Source organism: Monopterus albus, unplaced genomic scaffold, assembly GCF_001952655.1.
Source record: "Monopterus albus unplaced genomic scaffold, M_albus_1.0 scaffold239.1, whole genome shotgun sequence".
NCBI classification, from domain to species: Eukaryota; Metazoa; Chordata; class Actinopteri; order Synbranchiformes; family Synbranchidae; genus Monopterus; species Monopterus albus.
Genome location: NW_018128119.1, coordinates 178,823 through 202,921, shown reverse-complemented (window position 1 = coordinate 202,921; position 24,099 = coordinate 178,823). Strand labels below are relative to the sequence as shown.

Sequence of the window (24,099 nt, the reverse complement as noted above, 5' to 3'; positions counted from 1 at the left end):
GAACACGGTCATCCCTTTTGTGGCTGTTTATCAGAGAAGTTAAAAAGGATCTTTCGCAACCACAATATCCCAGTTAATTTTAAACCAGGGAACACCCTGTGGCAGAGACTGGTCCACCCGAAGGACAAAACACCCAGACATAAACAGAGTGATGTGGTGTATGCAATTAAGTGTAGTCAGGAGTGTAACGACTTGTACACTGATGAAACTAAGCAACGACTCTCACCGATACTGGGCTGCAATGACTCAGTCGTTAAAGGACATTGTTGGCCTTCAAAGGACTGAAACACCACAGAGGGGGATAAATATCTTCGGCTCAACACCAGTCAGTCAGAACTGATGAAGCCTCTTGGATGAGGGGTGAAACATCTTCAATCTAGAAATCTAAGTCCAGTTGATTTTTTTCTAAGGGTTTTTCATAAATGTTGAGTTTTAGGACAAAATCTTCCACGTTAATACTGACTTTGCAGCATGTTTTGTGTTTACATTAGACTCGTGTACTGGGGTCTGTCTTAACCATAACACAGCAGAAAAAGAGATTTTTAATTTCAATTAGGTTTTCATGTCTAAATAATGGTTTTAATTGCCTTAAAAGTACACACTAATTGATCTGACACTGACTTTGCAGACTGGTTCAGGACATCCCTTTACATGTGCTAGAGAAGGGTGAATTAATCTTGCAGGAAGAGAAACAGGTGGTTTCAGTTGAATCTGTCTGCAGCCTACATAGCCAGAGGTTACCTTCTTCTTCTTCTTGGGTAATGGTAAGGGTGGCCGAGCATGCGGCCTCTCCAGCATTATTGACTGCCGTGCAGGTGTATTGCCCTGCGTGCTCAGAGAAAGCATCGACTATGATGAGCATGGCGATGTTCGTCACCTCATCGAAATGAAACACCACGTTCTTGGTGGGATGAATTGGCTGCCGGTTGTGGAACCAGCTTATCTCTGGCTTTGGCAGGCCTGACACACATGCATGAAAGCGGGCTACCTCCCCGTGTGGCACTGTGCAGCCTGTGATTGGCTGGATAAAAACTGGCTTTTGGCCAATGGAACATTTCTTTAGACTGGTGAGGCTGGTGGAGATGTGCCACTGAGTCTCTGCAGGACTGTCCACTGTTTGTTTTTGCCCTGAAAGGAAGCATGTTCATTTATGTGTGCATGTACTTTATTTGATTTAACTTCATCCCAGTCAGCACAGTTTTTCAATTTAAAATTGTCTGTCTGGTGGACAGATCAGTTACTAAAACACTCACAAAGACACAAAGTCTGTGTCCAGGTGCCAGTTATCTATGGCTGTAGAATATTTGGAGTTATAAATAGCAACTATTAACTGACATTATTTCATATTAGAACATTTAAATTTGTGCATGCAACACATTCACTACACTGAATAAACAATGTAACTCTTAATAATGTGCAGTTTATTACTGACATGAACCAAGACTTCACATAGCTCAATTTGCCATGCTTATTTAAAATTTAATGTATCTTTTCACCTTCAAACTGCTGAACTGCTGCTGACTGGGATGATTATGTTTCAGTAAAGAAAAAAAGAGCAGCACTGTGATCACATGTCATAGGTAAAGAAAAAGGAAATTTAAAGTTATTCTTTCATTTGGTGTTTTTATACTAGTCTAACACTTCAGTTCAAAGCCAAACAGACGTGTGCAGGCAGGTTGAAATCTGGTGACTGTGAAGGTCATAAATAAATGATCCACATTACTTTCCTTTTTCATTAAAACATAACCAAGTATGAAAGCATATGCAATGGTACATATGTGCATACACTACAACAGCCATCACTATGAACGCTAACAGTGGCCATGGTTGCTATTAGTTTTACTGGGTGCACATATGTTTTTATCAGTTAGCCTGTGATAAATAATTTATGAAGTGCATTGATATCGATACTATACCTTACTGATACCACAGTAAGAAATGAAAATCCAGAGTATTTTTTCCATGTTGCCCACTCCTACTGTACTCCCATGTTATTTTGCACTCAGCAGTGATGTGAACGACTGGTGGAGAGCATGCTGTAATGGCAAATCAGGGGTATTCCACCAAATATGGATTTCTGAATTCTTCTTTAATTAAAACATTTGCATCATGTAGCTTAAAAATGATTTAGAAATTGTTTTCTTTGCATTATTTGAGATCTACAAACACTGCATCTTTTTTATTACATCAGCATGTTATTTTCTGTAAATAAATGCTCTGACAACATTTTTATTTGGAATTTGGAAGATGTGTTGTCAGTAGAAAAAATAAAAAATAAAACAAAAAAACAAATATGTGCAGCATTTGTTACCTCCAGAAAACAAAGAAGTGAAGATCCAGAGATAGTATTTCATGTATTGAGATGATAACTGACAGTGTAATGAAAATGACTAGTAACCATGGCTGCTGTTGGCTTCTGTTACTGACTTTTACATTCTCTCTTCTTTTAAAGTTTACACCCAGTGCAGGGGTAAAAACAGCATTTGTGGACTTACCATCCAGAATAAGAGTCGCAGAGCAGGATGCAGTCCCTGCGTTGTTTGTGGCCAGGCAGGTGTACTCGCCTTCATCCTCCGGGTAAACCCTGGAGATCTCTAGCTGACAGGTGTCATCAAACTGAGACATCCTGAAGAAATCTGACTGCTTGATCTCCTTCTCTTTGTAAAACCAGTTGATCTTCACATCTGTACAGAGGATAAAGGAAAAAGGAAGTTATTGATGGCAGGATGGAGCTTGTGATTACAACAATTATAGCAATGACACAACAAACACTGCATCATTCATTTATGCTCTGACCACCAGCTTTAATTATTTATATTGTTTCTAACCTCATGTTTTTTGAGTCTTGGTCAGCATTTTAGGCTCTGTAAGTTTCTGACTGAAATGCACCTACTGTAGGTGACCGTCTCTCCTCCAGGTTTTATATCTAAAGGCTTCCTGTGTCATCAACTTTTTTTGTTAAAGAAGAAGATATCTTCTAACACAGTTGTTTATATTTTGCTCTGACAATTTAACCAGGAGAGTTTACTGTTGTCAGTCCCCAGCAGTGCCCGGGATAAAACCAGATTTCATTTTTACTTCTGAAACGACAGGTGTCCAAAACTCCAACTTGCAGCACTAAACCATGAGCTGAAACTCAAAGGGGGGCTGCCTCCTCAAGCACCGTTTTAGTTTTCTTACCGTCTCCGTGGACTCTGCATTGGAAGCGAGCTGGTTGTCCCTCATGGGCCGAGGTGCTGGAGATGGGTGAGATGATGACAGGAGGAGCGATGATAGCTGCCGAGTCCGGAGAAACCACCTCTGACACTACAAGACACACAACCCTGAATCTACACACATCCTAGTTTGATCTGAAACATCTTCATCTTTGCATAGATAAAACATCATGTTGTACCTTCCACATTGAGTGTCGCGGTGCTTGTGGCAGTGCCGTAGTCATTCTTAGCCTCGCAGTTGTAGATAGCAGCATCCTCCGGGAAGACTTCGATCAGCAGCAACGTGTGCTCGTAACCATCACGAAGGAACTTGCATTTGAAGCCTGGGGACAGAGCCTGAGAGTTTTTGTACCAGGAGACCTGAGGATGAGGAACGCCGCTCACTGCCACTGAGAAGCGAACCGGTTTACCGGCCTCCACCGACTGGGGCTCCATGTGGCGGAGGATCTGAGGAGGCTCTGGAACTGAACGAGACAGAAAATAAACAATTTGGTAAGCCAGGACAGAGGACAAGGGGCATCACATTAAAGCCTAACTTTTTAACTTAAGTGAAATTAATAATGTAGTGGTTGTCATTATCAGTTATTCTACCATTTATTGACTGATTGGCTGTTTAATTGTTTGGCCTATAAAATGTCAGCAAATTGTGAAAAGTGCCTATCACCTGTTCCACAATGAAATCCTCAAGTGTCATTTTATGTGACTGTCAGTCCAAAGCCCAAATAAAAAAGAAAATATTCATATGGGCAAAACCAGTGTTGTGCACAAACGTGCTAAAAGAACAACATTCATTGAGCGCACTCATTTTTCCAGCAGTTCACTTTGCAACTAAGTAATGTGCACTTTTGCTTCATTAACATGCAGGCTGATGAACCGAATGACAAAGGCTCCTTTCCTTTCAAACGCTGTAACACCAATGCCCTAAAGCGAAACTGGGAAATACTGCATAAATATGAAACTGTTTAAATTACAGGCTACACTGAAAACTGTCTGACCAAAATAACTACAGTCACGGTTTTTGAAGACAAGCCTGAAAAATAAATAAGTAAAATAGCTTTATTATTTATTTGTTTTCTTTTTTCCAATATCAGATAAACTGAGATTGTTATGGTCAGTTGATTTTAATTGTTCTAAACATTGTGTGTGTGTGTGTGTGTAGTATACACAGGTAATTTACTGCTTGATGCAATGTTAATATTGGAGCTTTGTTTTCTGTAATGTAGTGTAGGTGCAAATGTGGGTGAATGTACAGATGGTGGGGTTTTACTAATCAGATCATTATCATGCAGCTGGAAATCACAGTGTGACATGTGGTAGTTTATCCAGAAAAATGAAACAGTAAGATGGAGTTCTCCAACTATGAACCAGCTTTTGATACGATCCCTGTGTTAAATCTGAGGTATTCATCTTCCTACAGGACTTACTGTTGACCCGGAGGCGCATGGTGCTTCTGTTTTTGCCGGCGATGAAGGTATACTCCCCGGCATCACTCCTGTAGGTCTCGGAGATGGTGAGGCGATGGAGCTTCCTGATTGTGGCATAGCTGAACCTCTCCTCCACCGAGAACTGGATCTCCACGCCGTTCCTCAGCCAGCGACCCTCCACGTCATCTTCGTTTACCTCGAACTCAAAGGTTGCCCTATGCTTCTCCAAGACCTATGAGAGAGGAAGGCATCTTTTAGAGTTCTGGTTTCCTCATCTGAAAACAAAATATCTTTGAGACTTTTTAAAACTTTACTGAGGGAACTTTTTAAAACTTTCCACAACCTGCAGATATCTTGATGAGTGTATAATAACAAGTTTTAATCTTCAGTCTCTGTCACTTTAAAGTTAGTCCAGATTTTATTCTAAAACATAATGAGCTGGGCATGTTTTCCAAGTTCAGTATACTTTAAAAGAGTGAATCAACTTTAAAAGCTGCATATTGGTAATCCTGGCTAAAACCGAAGTCTATCTCACCGTGATAATCCGCTCGGCAGGTTCGGAGATGCGGATGTCGCGACCCTCCACGGTCAGGTGGGCCTTGGAGACACTTGATCCAGCCACCACTGAATACTCTCCAGCATCAGACATTCGAACTGTCTGAATCATCAGACGGTGAACATACTTCTCTGCTGTCACAACGTACCTGTGAGCAGCACAGAATGCAACTTTCAGCTCCTGTGTAGCGTTTTAAAATGCATCTGCTCATGTAAGCGCTGAAAAGCTAACCACAGGAAGCGATGTTAAATGAACGCTGACATACCTTTCCTCTGACATGTCCAGCTCCTGACCATCCTTCATCCACATCACCTGGATGTTTGGCTCAGAAACCTCGCATTCAAAAATGGCCTTCTTTTTCTCTGTGATCTTTATGTCCCTGATTTTCTTGGTGAATTCAACCACGCGAGCTGAAAGCAAAAGAAGTTGAGGTGAGCCATATAAAGAGTTATTTAAACTCAATATGAAAATGCACAGCTAAAAAGCAGGTATGAAAATATTTTGTTGAGCTTAAAATGCTGCTTTGTTTTTCCCTGGAGAGTGATTCATTTGCATTTGACAAACCAACTGCTTCTAGGGTCTGACTTTTTTCTTCTTAATGTAAATTTGCCTTTTGCTCATTGTTTTGTTTCAACTTGTGCTCTGTTCGGGTAAATAACACCCGTTTTCACTTTTTATCTAAAGAAAAAAGATACAAGAAATTATTTTTCCTGACTCAAAAAATGGCCTTGGCTCATTTTGTGTGAAGAACATATATCAGAATACATTTTCAATGACCGCACACTGCCCAGGTTTGTCTGATTTTTAATTCCAGATTTTACAGACCTCTCTAAAGAGCTTGTTCACAGTAAGCATGCACACCATGACTTTACCTTCAACAAACAGATTAGCAGTGGCCGGCAACAAACTGGTATTCTCCTCCATCTCCGAAGTGAACGTTTCGGATGGTGAGCGAGTGCGTGAGCTGCCGGCTGCGGAAGTGACATCTGTCTGATGACTTCACCTCCACGCCGTTCTTCAGCCATTTGTAGGTGATGCCCTCGTAGTTGACAGTGACCTCGAAGGTGATGGTGTCTCTCTCCTGAGCGTTCAGGTCTTTCAGCATGGAGGTGATCAGGACGGCTGGAGAGGAAAGTGCAGGTCAGGTGAAATACAAAAATACTATGAACCCGTCTGAAAACATTTACTCAGTCAGCTGCCTTTCAGAGACAAAAAACAAAACCAGGTTTTACCCGAGTTAAACCACAGATATAGCATTTACATGGCTTTCTGTGTATTTTTAGGCTTTTAATATGTTTTCAGTTTTATAATTGTTTGTGCATTTTATTTTGAAATTGAAAATAAAATATGTGAATGTATTACCATAAACTCCTTTAATGGCAGCATTACATTAACCTCGTGCTGACGGAGCAGGTTGCTCGAATATGGAGAGGACATTTCAGTGGTTCTAGGATATTTTAAGACAAGTGACAACAGTAAAACCAACTGCAAGCTCGGCTTCTCTGTGTTTCTGTGACGGGGGGGAGGGGGAGATGTGCTTGCGAACACACCGGTACAGTGTGTCTGGAAGTGCACACGCATATGTAGCAGGCAAGACGATGAGGTACAATAACTAGTATTTTACTGCAATGACAGCGCTCAATATGTGCACCAAAATCCAAAGGTAATGGAGAAAGTAAATAATCAAAATGACAGAACACAACAACAAACTCCCTGCGGTCAAACCACCCGGTCCTGTTCACCCACTAAACCACGCGCTCTTCGTTCTGCTGGCTGTAGTGACGTGTTGTGAACAAGAAGAAAAACAATTTTATGCGGTTAGTGGCGGAGTCTGATGAGCCCTGTGTATGAACATGAGCTGAACCCTAAAGTGCCGCTCCTCTGTGTCCACAGAGAGCAGCCAGTTTAAAGTCACGGGGTCATGAACTGATTTCACAGGTTAAAACCCACTGTACTGCAGTCTGTTGTACAGGAGGCTACAGACATTCAGTCAGTTACATGTCACCCTCAGTAGGAACAGTGGCAACGCTGCGTTTGTTATCACAAACAGCTGTAAGGGAATCGGCACAGCCTCCTAGAATAAATCTCACGAAAATAAAAACTGTCTCTAAAGGCACCGCACTTTTATGGTAATTATAGTTTTTATAGTAGAAACAGTGTATTAGTATTAAGTGCTTGCCTTGGTACTCAGTATCGGTGAGTACTCATATTCACTCTGGAAAAAAGTGGTATTGGTGCATCTCTAGTTAGTGCTACAATCATTGTACATGATCAGTCAGCAGTAAAACAAACTACTACTTTTGACAGATTTGTTTTTTGGTGATAATACAAGGGTTTTAATTTTATATTATTAAATTATGATTAGTTCTTTCTTTCTGCTCCTTGAACCAACACGAGAATCCCACTGAAACTTTACCAACATTAGAAAGGATTTGAGGGAACTTTCCAGGAAAGTCTGACTGCCTGGCTGTATGGGCACGTCCCTTAATCTGAGCCTCGACCTTGTTGTGACTTAAGTGGCTTTGAAGTGAACGTGGTCTTACGGTTAACGGTGAGCGTGGCAGAGACTCGGTCGTTCCCGCAGACGAAGGTGTACTCTGCAGAGTCATTTCTGCTGGTGTTCATGATCTTCAGCTGGTGGAGTTTTCCTTGAACCACGATCCTGAACTTCTCGCTCATCTCAATCTCCACGCCGTCCTTCAGCCAGGTGGATGGCACGTTGAAGTGAGAAACTTCACACTCAAACGTGGCCACATGAGTCTCTGGGACCACCACGCTCTTCATGGGTTTGGTTACTCGCAGAGCTGCAACAGACCAATACAAAAAATAATGAGGGCTGTAGGAAATTTAATGAATTACCAGAAATGTTGGAGCTGACACAGCACAAATCTCTACTATTCTCATGTAACAGTAAACGGACTGACGCACACTCAGAGCACTCATACTAGTTGTCCATTCACCCATTTGCGGACACAAACGAAAAAGATTTTACAAAATTTGCTTTGCAGGAAAAATTTCATAATCATGTGTCTTCTGATAATCTTCTATTTCTAAACAGATTTATTGTAACCTTTTCATCACTTGATGATGAAGTAATGTGTATTAAAGTGTGGCGTACCCTCCACAATGAGCACGGCGCTGCACTGCAGGTGTCCGACCACAGCCGTGTACTCTCCTTCATTGCTACTGTCGACATTCTGCAGGATCAGTCTGTGCGCTTTCCTCTCTGACAGAATCTTACACTTGTCACTCGACTTCAGCTCCACACCTTTAAACAGCCACCTGACAGGAACGTTGTCATGTGAGAGGCTCATCTCAAAGGAGACAGTGTTGTCCAACAGTGATGTCACATCCTTTATCTTCTTCACGATCTTGATTGCTGCAGAAACAAGTAGCACATAAAAGGCATCACATTTCAGTACAGGGAAATGCTAAAGAGTAAACATTTAGCTGCGAGCTGACAATACCGAATAGTGTGAACAGACTTTGTGATAATGAATTATGGGGCAGAATTAGGTCGTTCCACTCTGGGGCCTGCCCGTTCATTGGTGAGCACACATCTTTTAGTTATAGTAATATCAACAGTACTAGACCCTGAAAGTGCTGATGTCAAGCTTTCTCATAGTATTTCATACGTCTGTAAACCACAACCTGTTTTTGTGGTGAATTTTTTAACCTGTGAGTTGTGAATATTTTACAGGTCACATTATGGGCAGCTCTATACTTGAAGCTGAAAAAAACAGAAGTCCTTATAGCTGTGTTCGTGACAATGTAAAGCTTCTAAACAAAGACAAAATGAGTACACACAAAGTCAGCAGAAATGAACCAAGCTGGACCTGCAGAGACTCCAGAGTTTTTAATTTTACAGGAAATCCCTGATACTCACTCTCTACATTGAGTCTGGCAGTTGCGGACAATCTTCCCAGTTTGAAGGAATAGACAGACTCATCCTGTGCGTTGCAGTTCTTGACCTTCAGAGTGTGGACCGTGCCTTCCGAGGTGATCTCATACTTGTCACTGTTCTGCAGCTCCACACCGTTTTTGATCCACTGGGATCCTTTCACATCAGGGTGGGTGAGCTCCAGTGTGAAGACTGCCTCCTGGGTCTCTGTCACAGTCTGGTTCCTCAGAGTTCTCTTGATTTTCACCGCTGCAAGTTAAAAACAAAGGAAACAGTATTACTGTGCACTATAATAGAAATCCACAAGGCAGCATAAAGCTTAACTTTTTGAGCCCTGTCACTAGTGCAGCTAATAATGTAAAATTTCTCCTAAGGGTAGTGCTAGAAGAAATGTCAGTGAGTAAAGCAGCACATTGTACCTGGGCTCCTATGTGTTTTGCATGTGGGTAGAAATTTTGTGCATGTGTGTGTTTGATTTCAGGTCTAAACCTGGGGTTGGATTAACAAGAGAAATTGTAAAATGGATATTTTTGCTATTCCATATTAATTCATTCATTAATTAGATTAATTAATGCTAAATTTAAAAACAACTATTGCTTTGTAACCAGGCATGCCACCTTGAAATACTACTGCACACAGACACTGAAGTTGTACAGTGAGAAGTTGTACTTACACTCCACCCTGAGGTTAGCAGTGGTTTTGGAAGTGGCCACCTGGTAGGTGTACTCTCCAACGTCCTGCGGTCTGGTGATGACGACAATGAGACGCCTGACGGCTCCCTTCACCTGGCTCACCACGTTCTCATTGAAGTTCACAGGGTGACCCTCCTTCAGCCACTTGCCCTCAGCGTCAGCGTTGGCGACTTCACACTCCAGCTCAGCAGTTTGAGACTCAGCCACCGTCACATCCTGCAGTGGCCGTGTAATGGCTCCACCTGGTGGCAGCATACACGTATATACATACACGTTACTGCTTCAAATGAACTAATTAAAATGAATGTGAACCCAGTAAATTTAATTTACTTCTGGCATTTAGAACAGCCAATTAAGATACTCGTACGTAGCCATTTCATATTCTTCACAATAATGAATATAAAGTGGTTATTTTAAATATGCAGATTCTTAAACTTTGTGGACAGATGGGACTTGGTTGACAGCAACAGTATTGCCATTATTCTAAATATAGCGTGGCATATTAATATCATTATCTCAAAAGGTTTTTGCAGTTTTTTAAGGAAAAAGACGATGTTAAAACACCTATTAAAATACCCATACATTGGCTTACTTTTTAAAATAACAGCATTCAGATAAAAAGAAAGATCTGAATTAATGCAAACTTCCAAGTCAAGGCATAGTTATGGTGCCCCTGAGGGGTCATGTGGTAGAAAAAAAAATAGGTGAGAATCCATGCGAACTTGTCTTAAACGCAAGAGCTAAACCACATGCACAGATTGCTAAACAGTGGGCATGATTACTAAATCGGGTGCAGGGATTACTAAACCAGATAGGATGTAGCCTATTAGCCTATGTCATATGGAGCACATTGTACCTGGGCTCCTATGTGTTTTGCATGTGGGTAGAAATTTTGTGCATGTGTGTGTTTGATTTCAGGTTTTATTTTGATCTTGGAATGAGATATGTGGATATACTTTGGGTTTGGCTGTTAATGGCCCAAAGAATCCTCTAATACAATAACAAACAAGGTGGATCATGTGAAACAGCCAGTGACAGTCTGTGTGCTGCTGTCATTAGCTGTTTAGTAATCCATGTAGCCAATCCATGTGCATGTCTTAGCAATCCACGCGCTCAGTTTAGCAAACAGTACAAATTCTCACCTTAATATTATTTTTCTACCACATGGCCCCCTCAGGGGCTCCGTACATAGTCATAGTCAATGTGAAAAATAAAGACCCATTATTTTATGTACTGTTGAACACAATCACCCTGCTGTAGCCTATTGATGCAAACCAAACAACTGAAATGCACAGATTCATATATCTACTGTTTGCTCAGTGGTTCTTGAAAATGTCATTTGAATGTACAGCTCAATAATCCTTTAAAGGGTTTAGACGTACCAGAAACAGTAAGCTTGGCGCTGGATGTCTTTTCACCAGCATGGAACGTGTACTCGCCCTCCTCATCCTTCATGGCGTCAGTGACAATCAGAGAGTGAGCCTTGCCCTTGGACTGCAGCTTGTATTTGGGTCCAGGCTTGATCTGCTGCTTTCTGAATATCCATACTGGGTCAATACCAGGGTGAGAAACTTCCACATTAAAGGTGACGTTCTGGGACTCTGAGCACACTTTGTCCTCCATGTGCTTCACAATGTGTATCTCTGTAAAAACAACAGCATGTTTAGAACATAGGACTGGACTGGACCCACAATCAGTTTCATGAAATTAAAACCATCTTACTTTCAACAGTCAGGTTGCAGCTGGTGCTGATCTTTCCAACCACCAGTTTGTAGTGCCCATCATCAGAGGCAAAAGCCCTGTTGAAAACCAGACGCTGCTTGGCTCCCTTTGCCACCATCTGGATTCGATCATTGGGCATCAGGAGTTTATCGTTGTGGTACCATTTGACTGAGATGATGTCCTGAGCTGAGATTTTGGCCTCCAGAACAACCTTGGTGCCTTCAATGGCCGACACATCCTTGAGTGGCACCACTATTTCAATAGCTGTAAGGTAGAACAATAAGATGGTCATCAAAGATGTAAGGCTCCAAAGTGTTCTAGTGATGGTTAGGGTTGGGTACAATTTAGATCTGATTCTTATTGTGGCTCTTACTTTGAACGTTGAGTCTGCATGTGGTGGAGATGTACTGGGCAGGAACCTCAAAAGAGTAGGAGGCAGCATCTTCTTTGCTGACATTCTCCACAAGCAACTTGTGAACCTGTTTGTCGATCACAATGTGGACACGGTCTGAAGCCAAGAGAGTCTGGCCATTCTTCCTCCAGATGCCCTCAACATTCTCCTGTGAGAACTTGACCTCCAGCTGAGCAATGTCACCCTCACAGACTGTGAGGTCAGTCAGGGGCTGCATCAGGGTCACTGGGCGCACTAAAGGTAGAGAATTCCCATTATCATCACAGTACACTACCATTACACTACCAATGACTACAACACAACACGCAATGGAATGTAGAACTACTACCACCACACTGAGTATGACAGCTCATTTACTCAGTCAGTGTATTGAAAGTGATTTACTAGCCCCAAAAAATTGTCTCCAAGGTACAAGATGGCACCGGTGTCTCTGGCTTGCCATCTAGGCTCTGTGTGTCAGCTGCTGGTGTTGTTCCTGTCTCTTCCTGCTCTTAATGCTTGGCCTGAGGTAGTGTACGATAAGCTTTCCCATCTTAACATTAGGACTTTGATGGGAAAACTGCTTGTTTTTTACCCCTGGAGATACTCACATTACCCACCACCACTGCTGTCAGCTGTTCCTGTTAGCCTCCACCACTTTCCTGGGGTCTTTCCCCATTAGAGATTGAGACAAAGATGGGGAAGGAGAGGTGGAAGGGCAGCTTGGCTTAAAGCCTTCCTGGCCCAACTAAACATGGCTGCTCCTTGTTTTTTCACCTATGGCTCAGCACTGTGCAGAGAGTACCCCTCAGTGGACTGCTACAGATGGTTGCGTCATATGGCTGCAGGTCAGCCTCAGCCAATTCCTTCCTGTCGGACCCAACAGCCTGACAGGAGAGGTGTCATTCCATTGAATCTGAATCAGTTAGACTGTTCGTCTTTGGTTATCAACAAGCTACCTACCCTCAAAATGGCCCTAGTTGATGCTAGATCGTTAACAAATAAGACTTTTATTGCTAATGATTTTTTCAGGTTTGTTATGATGGTGACTGAGACTTGGTTTAATGACATCTTTTAAAAATTCCAATCTGGTTTTAAATCCTGTCATAGTACAGAAGCAGCTTTATTAAGTCTCAAATGACCTTCTGTGTGCTATGGACTGGGGGTGACTGCACTGTTTTGCTTGATTTCTCTGCTGCTTTTGATGCTGTGATTCATAACATCCTGCTGTCCTGTTTCTATATGTGTGTGGGTAGCCATGGTCTGGCCCTTGAATTGTTTGTGTCATATCTTTCTAATTGAAGTTTTTCAGTTTACATTGAGAATTTCCATTCATCTGGTGCTCTGCTCATGTGTGGGTTTCCCTAAGGCTCCATTCTTGTGCTGGTTTTTATTTTCTTTGTATCTGGTTTGGTTGGGGTCCATCTATGAGTTGTCATTCCACTGTTACGCCAATGACATTCAAATCTATATGTCGATTACTGGGTAGGAAGTCTTTCATTATCATCTTTGTTGTATTGTCTGAGTGATATAAAAACATGGTTGTCTTTCTGCACATTAAAAGAGCCCATAGCGCTTTTCCTTGTTTTCTGACTTATCTACAATGTTACAATGGTGAATTCTCATCTTAGACGTGGCCTAAAGCTTAAAAAAATGCGGTGTACGCATGCTCTAGTATTTCTATGCAGAAACGACTCGATTTATACATGTCTCGCACACTCTCGCTTGTGAGACTTTTTTCTAACAAAATAAGGTAATACATGATAGTTTAAGGATTTCCTTGAATGGGCATAAATCCAGGCCAGTATGCATTCATGTGAGCTTGCCTGACATCCACAGTGCCATTTCTGGCTTCTGACTCCTTACCCGACTCCAAAGGAGAACTGCACAAGAATTCCTATGCGCCTAGACTGTTTATTCATAAATGGCAAATAAAATCTTGAATCTTGAATTGTAAAGGTGGAATTTTTCAAATGCGCCCGGTTTTGTGAATATACTTTCCCTCCTGCTGCTGCACTGTGACCAGAGAATTTGGATAAAAATACAAGGCCTGATGTTACTGCATGTCTGGGAATGTTCCTGTACAGGGACCCGCTGTTTTACCTGACCGAATCTAACCTACAAGCAGCTGACTGGTGAAGCTCCCCCGCAATCTTGACTGATCAGCTCATCAACGCTAGATTCGCCTGGAGCACAGTACCTGTTTGTTTTGACTGCTTGAGGCCAGTGTGTCTGCTGCATGTGATGTGTTGTAGTTTAACAATCTATGATGTTATTGTCAGCGCTACACTACCTGCTGGAATTAATTTCACTGCTTTGAGACTGTATGTGGTCATGGGAGAAGATGCAGTAACCACCAGTTGGATTTACCGACCTTGGAGATACTTGAAAGGGAGCAATGTTTCCAATACTCAGTGGGACTTAACGGTAAGTTTAAAAAACACAAGCTGCATGTCTGTTAATGCCTTGTTTCTGTAACATTAGAGAGAACTGTTGTAAGGCTGGAGAAGTTACTATGTCTGCATTATGCCAGTTAAAATATGAGGTTTCTCAATTACCCGCTTTGTTTAGAGTGTTACGCATCTCTTTTCATTGGTATATATACCGTTGTTTAGCTATCTATGGAGGAGACATTCATATTAATTAATGCCATCACAGTTCATTGTGCTGTCCACTTCACGAACTGTCCTTTCGTTTTAAGGAAGAGGCTTTTTGGCTCTCTGATTCTGAAACAGTTACAAACTATTTGGAGTTATGGATTTACTATTACTGTAAATAGCTAGAAACGTGCAAACTGAGCAGCTATGGGCACTTTAACGAGAGGTGGCCTATCCCAATCTGATCTGGGTCCCCTAGCTTCTTACCTGGATCCACAGGTAAAGAACCATGGGGTAATCCTAGGAAGTGCACTTAAGATGGATAAACAGATCAACACGGTAGTTAAAGCGAGCTTTTTTCACCTAAAGTTGCTATCTAAAACACTTCCTGTTTTTTCATGATTTTGAGAAAGCTATTCATACATTTATTAATTCTTGTCTTGATTATTGTAACAGGCTGTACTTTGGGAGGTTTCTCACTGTTGAGTTAGTTCAGAATGCTGCTACTCACTTTCTAAATAATTCTCAGAAACAAAATCATATAACCCATTTTGGCTTCCCATTCATTCTGGGATCATTTTTAAGATTTTGTTATTTGTTTCTAAGGCATTGCACTGTTTAGCGCCGTCTTATATTTCTGAGCATTTACCCTCTTACATGCTGCAGAGGTCTCTTAGATCTTCTAATCTCTCCTTACTGGTTGTTCCTTGATCCAGGCTTAAATCTACTGGCAATCAGGCATTTATGGTAGAAGCTCCCAAACTGAGGAATAGCCTTTCCCCTGATAGCCTGTTAATTTCTGTTATTAGGGTTTATCATTCCCATCTGAAAACCGACTTATTCAGGCTGGCATTTGATACTGGCTCCTCCTAGGGCTCCCTATTAATTAACTTTTGGACCAATATGAGCAAGAACTCAGAGTACTGACAAACTGTCAGTAAAATGCCTGCTGAAAAACCCTGAGAATACCGTTTACAAAAACCTCATGGTTACAGAGGGGAAGAACTTTTTGAAACCAGTGGCAACACATATAGTACTTGATGCTTACATTTCATCTTGAGTGAGGCACTGGTCCTTAGCTCTCCACATACAAAGGTATATTTTCCCTGGTCCTCTTTCCTGACATCCTTGATACACAGGGTGTGTCTTCCTCGGCGGGAGGACATGCCATATTTACTGCTGGGAGAGAGCTCCTTGTCTTTGAAGAACCAGCTGCCCTCAGCATCCTCACGAGACAGCTCAACCTCAAACTCTCCAACATAGGTCTCTGGTACCTCAATATTCTCCATATGTTGAATGATCTCCAGGGCAGCACCTGCACAAGAACCATTACTTGCCACTGCACCCAAACAAGCCCCAAATAACACAGGATATGTGAAGATTCTGGGTATAAAGATTACCTTCTACATGGAGCCTTGCACTCGTTCTGACATTCTCGTCATCTGCAAGCACACAGGTGTATTCGGCATCATCCGTCATTTCAATCGTCAGCACAGACAGGAAGTGTACCTTCCTGTCTGAATGCATTCTATATTTGTCTCCAGAAAAGATCTCCATGTTGTTCTTGAGCCATCTGACTTTGACAAAAGGTTCACTGGTTTCACACTCAAAGGTTACCATGGTGTCCTTCTCATTGGCACTGACATCCTCCAGATTTTGTGTAAAATTAACTGCTGCCTTGGCTACAATAAGAAAACATGACATGAGACTTTGAAGTAAATCGGGACACAGACAATGATAATGTTACTTGAGGAATCTGGTTTAAAATAGCCATACCTTGCACAAGCAGGAAGGCATGGCTTGAGGATTCCCCAGCAACATTCATGGCTTTAACCATTATGCTAGCAGAATCCTCTGCTGTGACATCTCGGATCACCAGCTCACACACATGGTCCTCAGGCCAGTACCAGTAAATACGATCAGACTTTTCCAGCTGAATGCCATTTTTGAACCACTGGCACTCAGGTTCTGGTCGGCCAACGACTCTGATTCGGAAACGAACCTCATCCAAGGGAGCAACAGTCTTGCTAGTGATGCGTTCCAGGATCTTAGGCGCTTCCATGCTGGGGGAGAGCTGAATTCTCTCTGGTTTGATTGTTGGTATGGTAACTTTGCCCTGTTCCTCCAACTTCTTCTTCTCAGCTTCTTCTTTCTCTTTTATGTGATGAAGCAACTCCTCCTTAGTCTTCCTCAGGAGATCCTCATAAGAGTCATCCCTCTTGTGAGACTTGAACTCTACAGCAGAGATGGACTCATAGAAACCTTCTTCTGTCCTACGCTTGAACTTGCTCTTGAGCTCTTCTGACTCCTCTGAGGTTTTCTCATGAACAATTCTCTGTGTCTTACGCAGCTGAACAACCTCCCTATCCTGTGCAGTCTCACCAGGTCGGTCAACTTTCACAACATCAAAATCAACTCTGCCGGACTCAGGTGCAGGCTCTGCAGCTTTTGGTTCTGGAGCACGACGCAAGACAGATCTAAAGTCCTCCTTCTGTTGGATCTCCAGCTTTACAGTGTGCTCAGCTGTGCCCAAAGGATTGTCTGCAACCACCCTGACCTCTCCTGAGTCATAGAACTTGATGTCAACAATCTCTAAATAGTAAATACCATCATATCGAAGTCTGTATCTCTTGCTTTTGCGGATAAGTTGTCCGTTGAGGTACCAATTAACTTTAGGTGCTGGATAACCCGTCACTCTGCAGCGGAATCGGGCAATGTCGCCTTCCAGCACCCTGGCTGATTCGGGAAGCAGGACAATTTCAGGTTTGGTCTTTTCAGCTTCCTCATCAGCGCTGACTCCAGCAGGTCCTCTTTCATGAGCCATGCGCTCGATCTCATCAATTCTGTGTGCACCCTTCCTGCCCTCAGGAAGCTGAGATTCCTCAACAAGGCCTTTCTCATCCTTGACAATCAGGGTGGCTGAGGTCTGGTCAATTCCAAACTTGTTTACGGCTCTGCAAGTGATGACACCACTGTCTCTAGCATAAGCAACTTCATAGTCAAGGCTGCAGTAGCCAAATTCATTGACCATGCGCAACCTGTTTGCAGCTTCCAGAGGTTTACCATCATGGAGCCACTCCACTACCATGGTGGGGTCGCCAATAGGAGTTAGTCTGCACTCGAAATGAGCTGGACCAAAGCGTTTCATTCTGATAGAGGTCAGCTTTTTCTTGAACACTGGTTTCTGTTGCTTCTCTTTGTCATAAAGGTCACCCTCCTCCCACTGCTCTTGACCATATCGCACATGTAGAGGCTCCAACTCAGGAGCTGCAATCTCCTTGGCCTTGTATGTCCCTTTGGGAATAATGAGCTTCCTCTCTGGTTGAGGGGCAGTGAAGTCCACCTCAACATTGACTCTACAGCGAGTGGTGTCTCTACCAGCCTTGTTAATGGCTGTAGCTGTGTACCAGGCACTGTCTGAGCCAGCTGCTGACGGAATCTGGAATTTGGCCTCTCCTCTGGTTCCTTCAATTCTGAAAAAACAAAATATCAATCAGGACATTTTATTCACTATTCTTAAGTTTTACATAGCTGTTTCATAGGATTAGAATTGTTAAAATTTAAATAAAAAACCTACTTGATATGTGGGTGCTTGTGTGGAGTGACAATGTCACTGTTTTTCAGCCAGACAATATCAGGCAGGGGGTTTCCAATGGCTCTGACAGCCAGCTCAACCAGAGTGCCCTGCTTTACACTGATGTTCTTCAGCTTCTCAATAAACTGAGGGCGTGCCAGGCTTTCTCGAGCTGGGAACGGTGAAATAAAGAATAAAGAAATGATGAAGAACAAGGTAGGATTTAATTATAGACACTTTTTACAAAGCTGAAAGAAAATAATCTGATCTAGTGTTATTAATCAGTGATGCAGACTTACCGTCAACATTAAGATTTACAGAGACAGAGGTCCGCCCAGCTCTGTTCTGAGCGACAACTGTCCACTCTCCAGAGTCTTGTGGCAGGGCTGGGACAATGATCAGGGACTGGGTACCGTCCTCTTTAATTACTATCTTGTGGGTGTAGTCACTAACCACTTGTTGTCCTGGGAAAAGTATCAACAGTTTTACAAAAGGCAGAAGCTACAGATACAAGTTGCATTTCTAGAATTTGTTGAAGCTTGTTTTTCTTACCATTGTGGAACCAGTATGTGTCGGGCATAGGTCTGCCAACAACCTTCAAGTCGAACCTGGCAGTTTGTCCCTCAGAGCATTTTACTGAGGAAGGCTTCATGACAAACACAGGCTTGTAGAGTCTTTCCAGCTGAGCCTCGTCGGTCTCATCAAGCCTGCGGGCAGGAGAGCGTCCAGGAGAACGGCTGGGAGACCGGGAAGGTGAGCGGCTTAGAGAACGAGGAGATGTGGAGCTAGAGAAAGGAGTAGAGTTGTCAGTATCAATATGATGTGGTAATGGTTAAGAATTGGGCTAGTCACTAACTGTGGTCTGCTGTTTGGTGCTGAGCATGTAGTGGGTAGTGTACAGGTTTATGCCTGTCTGTTGTAGTGAATGGTTGCTTTTTCCACCTTTGTTGCTATCTCACAAAATCAGTGCTGTGACAGCGGCAAGAGTGAACAGCAAGGTAGTGGGATAGGAAATCAAAACACAGAGCTGAAAGAGAGCTGCAAACTCTGGTGATAAGTCTGTACAGAGATCATCTAATTTAGCAGCCCTTGTCACAGTACAGACAGTCATTCAGTCCATTGCCATTATAAAAATACTGACAATAACCACTTTAACTTTTGCCTCTCAAACACCAATAACCTGCATCTGAGGACATCTGATGTTTGTGTGTGGAAGCTGTTGAGCACAGTAAACATTACCTGATTCTCGGCACTGCTGGCTGTGGTGGGTATCTCTGAGGTGCCACAGCTCCAGATGGCTCCACATAGAGTTTCCCAGAGCTGACAGCATTTCCCTTCATGTTGGTGGCAAAGGCGGTGTACACACCCTCATCCTCTGGTAGCACCACAGTCAGACGAAGGCTGGCTCGTCCATCCTGAAGAACCTCCATCTGATAACGGCCACCAGGTCTGATGCGCTGGCCATCTTTGTACCAAGCAATCTGGCAGAAGAAGACCAAAATTAGTTTTTGTACATCAATCTAACTTCACTGTATCAGGCCCTACACAGGGTTAGGATTTTAAGCTTCCTTTAGCAGAAATACTGTTTCCAATACAGAAAGAAACATATGTAATGTAAGCAAATACACAATAATCCCGACATCTGCTGATAAAAACTGGAGACTTGAAAATAATTTGTCCTTAAAGCTAAAACTCTATTTTACTGTGTACTAGATAGTTTTTGTAGTTTTCTTGTAATCTGGTGAATGAGAGTCCCAGCACATTTTGTAAACACACCACAAATGGAAACATTAGAACCATATGAAATAGGCATTTAAATTTAAATGGGGACAATCACTTGAAAACTATGTGGATATGAAATGCTGTGGCTTCTGTGCCTAGGTCGGACTTCAAATGTAAGAAAAGCTCACTTATACCCAAGTAAAAAGATTCCTGACAGATTCTGTGACTGCAAAATTGGCTAAGTAACTGTCAGAGAGCAAGGCATTATGCAGAGCTAGATGTACAGTAACTTACTAATATTAATTACTAATATCAGAACAACAATTAGGGCATCTATTAACGACAGTCATTTAATCAAGCCTGCAGGGGCAGTGAAAAAATAAACAGTGGGAGCCAGAGAGGCAAAAAACATGCATGTCTTAATCTTGCTGATAAAATTTGAAAAACTCTGATTAGCTATAGTTTAGACAAGAAGTTTACATTTAGATGATATTTGGCAATATTTTAAATGCAGTACTTTTGGCAGTGGATTTCCAGCCATCTTGCAGTGGAAAGTGACGCCCATTCCTTCCATGATTCTGTAGCTTTTGACAGATGTGTCAAAGGCCGGCTGCACGGCCTCTTCATCTGCTACAGTCACTATCAGCTCTCCATCCTCCGTCACCAGCTCTCTGTAGGTGATCCTCATGATACGGAGCTCAATCTCTTGGATGATCCTCTCTTCAAAGGCTGAAATAAGGAATTCCTGCAAAAAAACATTTTTTATGTTTGAGTTAAATATGAACTGAGAATTGCAACTTCTATGGAACCATGTTATCACAGAACTATAGGTCTTTAGAAAAAAAGTACCGTTTCTGAGACATAGCTCACGGGGGCCGTCACTCTCCTCTGCTCCAGCTCATACTGACTCACGACCACAGAGGGCTCCTGAACCACTGTCGTCGTCACTTCAGTCTTATACATTAAGTCATACTGTTTCAGGTAGGCTTCATATTCGCCTGTGAACGTAGTTGCAGAAACACTGTGAGGCACTGGTCCAACAAAACCTTCCTTAATACATTTAAAAGGTTTCATAAATACGAGAAGCCTTCTGAAGTCACCAGATGGAGAAACAAAAGATTGTTGGTACCTTCCTCCAGCAGGCTGGTGGAGGCTGAGGCTTCTCCATGTGGATTCTTGGCAAATATGGAGTACTCTCCAGCATCATCAGCAAAAGTCATGGAGATCTCCAGTCTGCATTCTCCTGTCTCCCTCTTGTAGGCAACTTTGTATCTGATGGCAAAAAATAAAAAATACAGTGACCTGTAAACAAGGAGCTCAAGAAACACGAAAAAGAGATTAATCTAAACCCGATGACTGACTCTGTCTTCTTGTTCACCATTTTCTGCAAAGAGTGGATTTTATTTTGCTCATCATTAGTCACAATCCGTTAAAATTGAGGCTGCAACTAACAATTCCTAAGCCAAATATATTGAATTTACAAGCACGTATAGCAGAGAAGAGCATCAAATCCCCACAACGGAGGAGCTGGAACTCGAGAACATCTGGCATTTCTGCATAAAACAATACTTCAGGCCCAATGATTATCAAAACAGTTGTTGGTTTATTTCAGCTAATGGTTTATTTGACTAATTGTTGCAGCTCTAATTGAAAATTGATAATACACTGTGTCCTATAAAAGAATCATACAGAATTTTGTTTTTGGATGCATTTGCCGTTTATTATAGCTGTATAATGAGCACTGAGATCATACAGAGCTTGATAACATGACAATTTTCAGTTCTGTCCAAAAATAACTGGTTTGCTAACTGGGAAATCGACTGACAGGGACCCTGTGTCACGAGACCAAACCTGAACCTGGAACCAGGCTATGAAAGGGTTTTAAGATGGCAACAACAACAGGATGACAAGATGTGAAGTGAAAACTGAAACTGCTGGGAGATTTGTACCTATATCCAGTAATGAGTGGTACGCCGCTCTTCTTCCAGATGACGTGAGGTTTCGGGTTTCCACCGACCTGGCATTCGAAGACAACACTTCCTCCTTCCACCAACCTCTGAATGGTGGGCTTCTTGATGAAGAAGGGGGCAGCAGGCTCTCCTATGCTCACCTCTGCCACTGCCTGCTCCCTAGTCTTGACAGAAATGCTGAAGAGAACCAAAGGTTCAGCCAAAAACTACATCTATGGAACATGTGATTTTTACAGTGGTTTACAGTGACTAGGACTGCTGGGTGACGACATATGTATTAAACTCTCACAACTCACATTTTCTCTTTTGTGATTCCAACCTCAGTGACAGTCACGTCCTCTTTGACCTCAATTTCTTCTGAAACTACAAAAGAGTAAAATTTGAAATAATTCTGCATCAAATTTGAAGATGTGTTTTCAAATCACAGCTACAAACACATTTTTTCAAAAGTCTCTCACATTTCATGGGCTACAACAGGAACATGCGAATAGGCAAATGGTGAGACTTACTTTCCTGTCACTATTTAACCACTGTACTATCGCAGTTTTAGGAAGCTTACACCACCTCCCTGAAGAGCTATGCTGTGGCAGCACTGCTCTTGCCCACTGCTAACATAAAACTACACTGTAAAGATCTGCAGACTCAAGCAAGTTTAAAACTTTGCTTTTTAAAAAGGTTACAATTGCAGTTTAATATGTAGGCCCTAACAAAAAAAATTACAAATATTTTGGATTTTTGATGAAATAAAGACAACTCTTGAAAATTTAACGAATGTTCTTAGTTGTCCCCGTAAAAAGAAGATTTTTGCATTTGATCTTTTGTTCTGTGTCTGTCAGTAACATTAGCTAAGGCAACTGGCCCTAGAAGGAACAATTGGACTGACATAAGGACTCAATCTAGCTACAGTCCCACTGAAAACTAAAGAAGCAGCAACACAATAGCTCAGGCAAAATACTATAATACTTTCAATTGGCAACTGTGTGATTTTAAGTTACTGGTCATAAGGAGAGTTTACCATCTCTATGCCTCTCTGTTTGTTGAAGGAATATGACTGTACCGTATTAATGTTATCAAACCTACGAGCTGCTTGCCTAAACAGCAGATAAGTACATTTACACACTGAAGGTGGAAACAGCTGAAGCCTCAGGATGTTTGGAAGATGTATTAGATTTCAGTAAAACAATGACTAAAATAAGGAAACGCATTTTGTCAAAACTAAACTCAATTAAAAGTGCCAACATGAACAATGAAGTTACCTGTCATGTATTTAACTGGGTTACTACAACTCAAATCCTTTGTTCATTATGCTGCCACTACTACCTTTGACGAGCAGGTAGCAGGAGGTGCTGATGGTTCCTGCCTCGCTGGTGGCGGTGCAGGTGAAACGGCCACTGTCTTCAGCAAACGCCTCGCGGATCACCAGCCGGGCGATGCTGTTCTCATAGCTGATTTGGAAGTCGATGGAGCTCTCAATCTTGTAGTCCTCTCTGAGCCACATGATGACGGGAGTGGGGTGGCCGCTGATCTGGCACTCCAGGGTCACTGATTCACCCTCCGTCACCGTCAGGTTTTTCAAGCCCTGAACAGACAACAGAGACACATTCAGACAGCTGGAAAAGCTTTAGTCCTGATAAAACTCTGCCAGACAAGCAAATTTACACAGGTACTGTATTATCGGCTTCATGTAGTTAAAGTATCAGTCAAAATAATCTACCAAATAGTTTTGATATTTAAATCAAATGCATAAATGTTATGGTGATGAAAAGTCAGGGGACCACCACAGTCAATGGGATTTGTCCTCTGGGGAACAGGAACGTTTATACAAAATTTCATGGAAATCCAAGAAATCGTTGTTGGAATATTTCGGTCTGGACCAAAGCAGTGAACAACCAATGCTGCCATCCACAGAACATCACCCCAAGTTAAAGGCAACACCCTCAGCACAGGTTCCTACTTATTTATTATGACAGTAGTTATATTATGAAGGAGGGAAGCAGGAAGTGGATAGGTACTCACCACAATTAGAGTGGGGGGAACAACAGGCTCCGGTGCTCTTGTGGGCACTGTAGCTGCTTCCTGAGGACAAAGGGCAACACAAGTCAAACATTAAATGCAGAAAATAACAGCCTGACTGGTGGCACTCTGTGAGGATGGAAGGGTGGAAGCCAGTTAGCACAGATAAAGCCTGGCAGAAAGGATGGAGGGATCAAGAGAGAGGACAGGAAGAAGAAGAGGAAGAGGAAGAGGAGGAATCTTCATGAGGCGGGTGAGGGGCTGCTGCATTACAGTCAGGAGGGAGTTAAACTGGGGAGGTGAAGTGAAGACAACAGCGGGG

The 24,099-nt window shown here is 42.4% G+C and overlaps 1 protein-coding gene across 1 annotated transcript in view; it reads right to left on the bottom strand.

Moving 5' to 3' along the window:
* The window catches only part of LOC109971935 (titin-like), a 244,463-nt gene that overhangs the window by 210,610 nt on the left and 9,754 nt on the right, over nucleotides 1-24,099 (bottom strand). Inside the window, 29 exon segments of the mRNA XM_020620505.1 lie at nucleotides 2,479-2,684; nucleotides 3,181-3,306; nucleotides 3,395-3,679; nucleotides 4,640-4,871; nucleotides 5,175-5,343; nucleotides 5,461-5,605; nucleotides 6,068-6,090; nucleotides 6,092-6,317; nucleotides 7,739-7,999; nucleotides 8,314-8,574; nucleotides 9,082-9,345; nucleotides 9,770-10,030; nucleotides 11,171-11,431; nucleotides 11,511-11,774; nucleotides 11,884-12,156; nucleotides 15,547-15,813; nucleotides 15,899-16,180; nucleotides 16,275-17,971; nucleotides 18,076-18,244; nucleotides 18,372-18,536; nucleotides 18,625-18,857; nucleotides 19,312-19,553; nucleotides 20,312-20,539; nucleotides 20,644-20,792; nucleotides 20,924-21,066; nucleotides 21,744-21,970; nucleotides 22,048-22,127; nucleotides 23,085-23,343; nucleotides 23,781-23,840. Coding sequence (XP_020476161.1) covers nucleotides 2,479-2,684; nucleotides 3,181-3,306; nucleotides 3,395-3,679; nucleotides 4,640-4,871; nucleotides 5,175-5,343; nucleotides 5,461-5,605; nucleotides 6,068-6,090; nucleotides 6,092-6,317; nucleotides 7,739-7,999; nucleotides 8,314-8,574; nucleotides 9,082-9,345; nucleotides 9,770-10,030; nucleotides 11,171-11,431; nucleotides 11,511-11,774; nucleotides 11,884-12,156; nucleotides 15,547-15,813; nucleotides 15,899-16,180; nucleotides 16,275-17,971; nucleotides 18,076-18,244; nucleotides 18,372-18,536; nucleotides 18,625-18,857; nucleotides 19,312-19,553; nucleotides 20,312-20,539; nucleotides 20,644-20,792; nucleotides 20,924-21,066; nucleotides 21,744-21,970; nucleotides 22,048-22,127; nucleotides 23,085-23,343; nucleotides 23,781-23,840 — 7,458 coding nt within the window.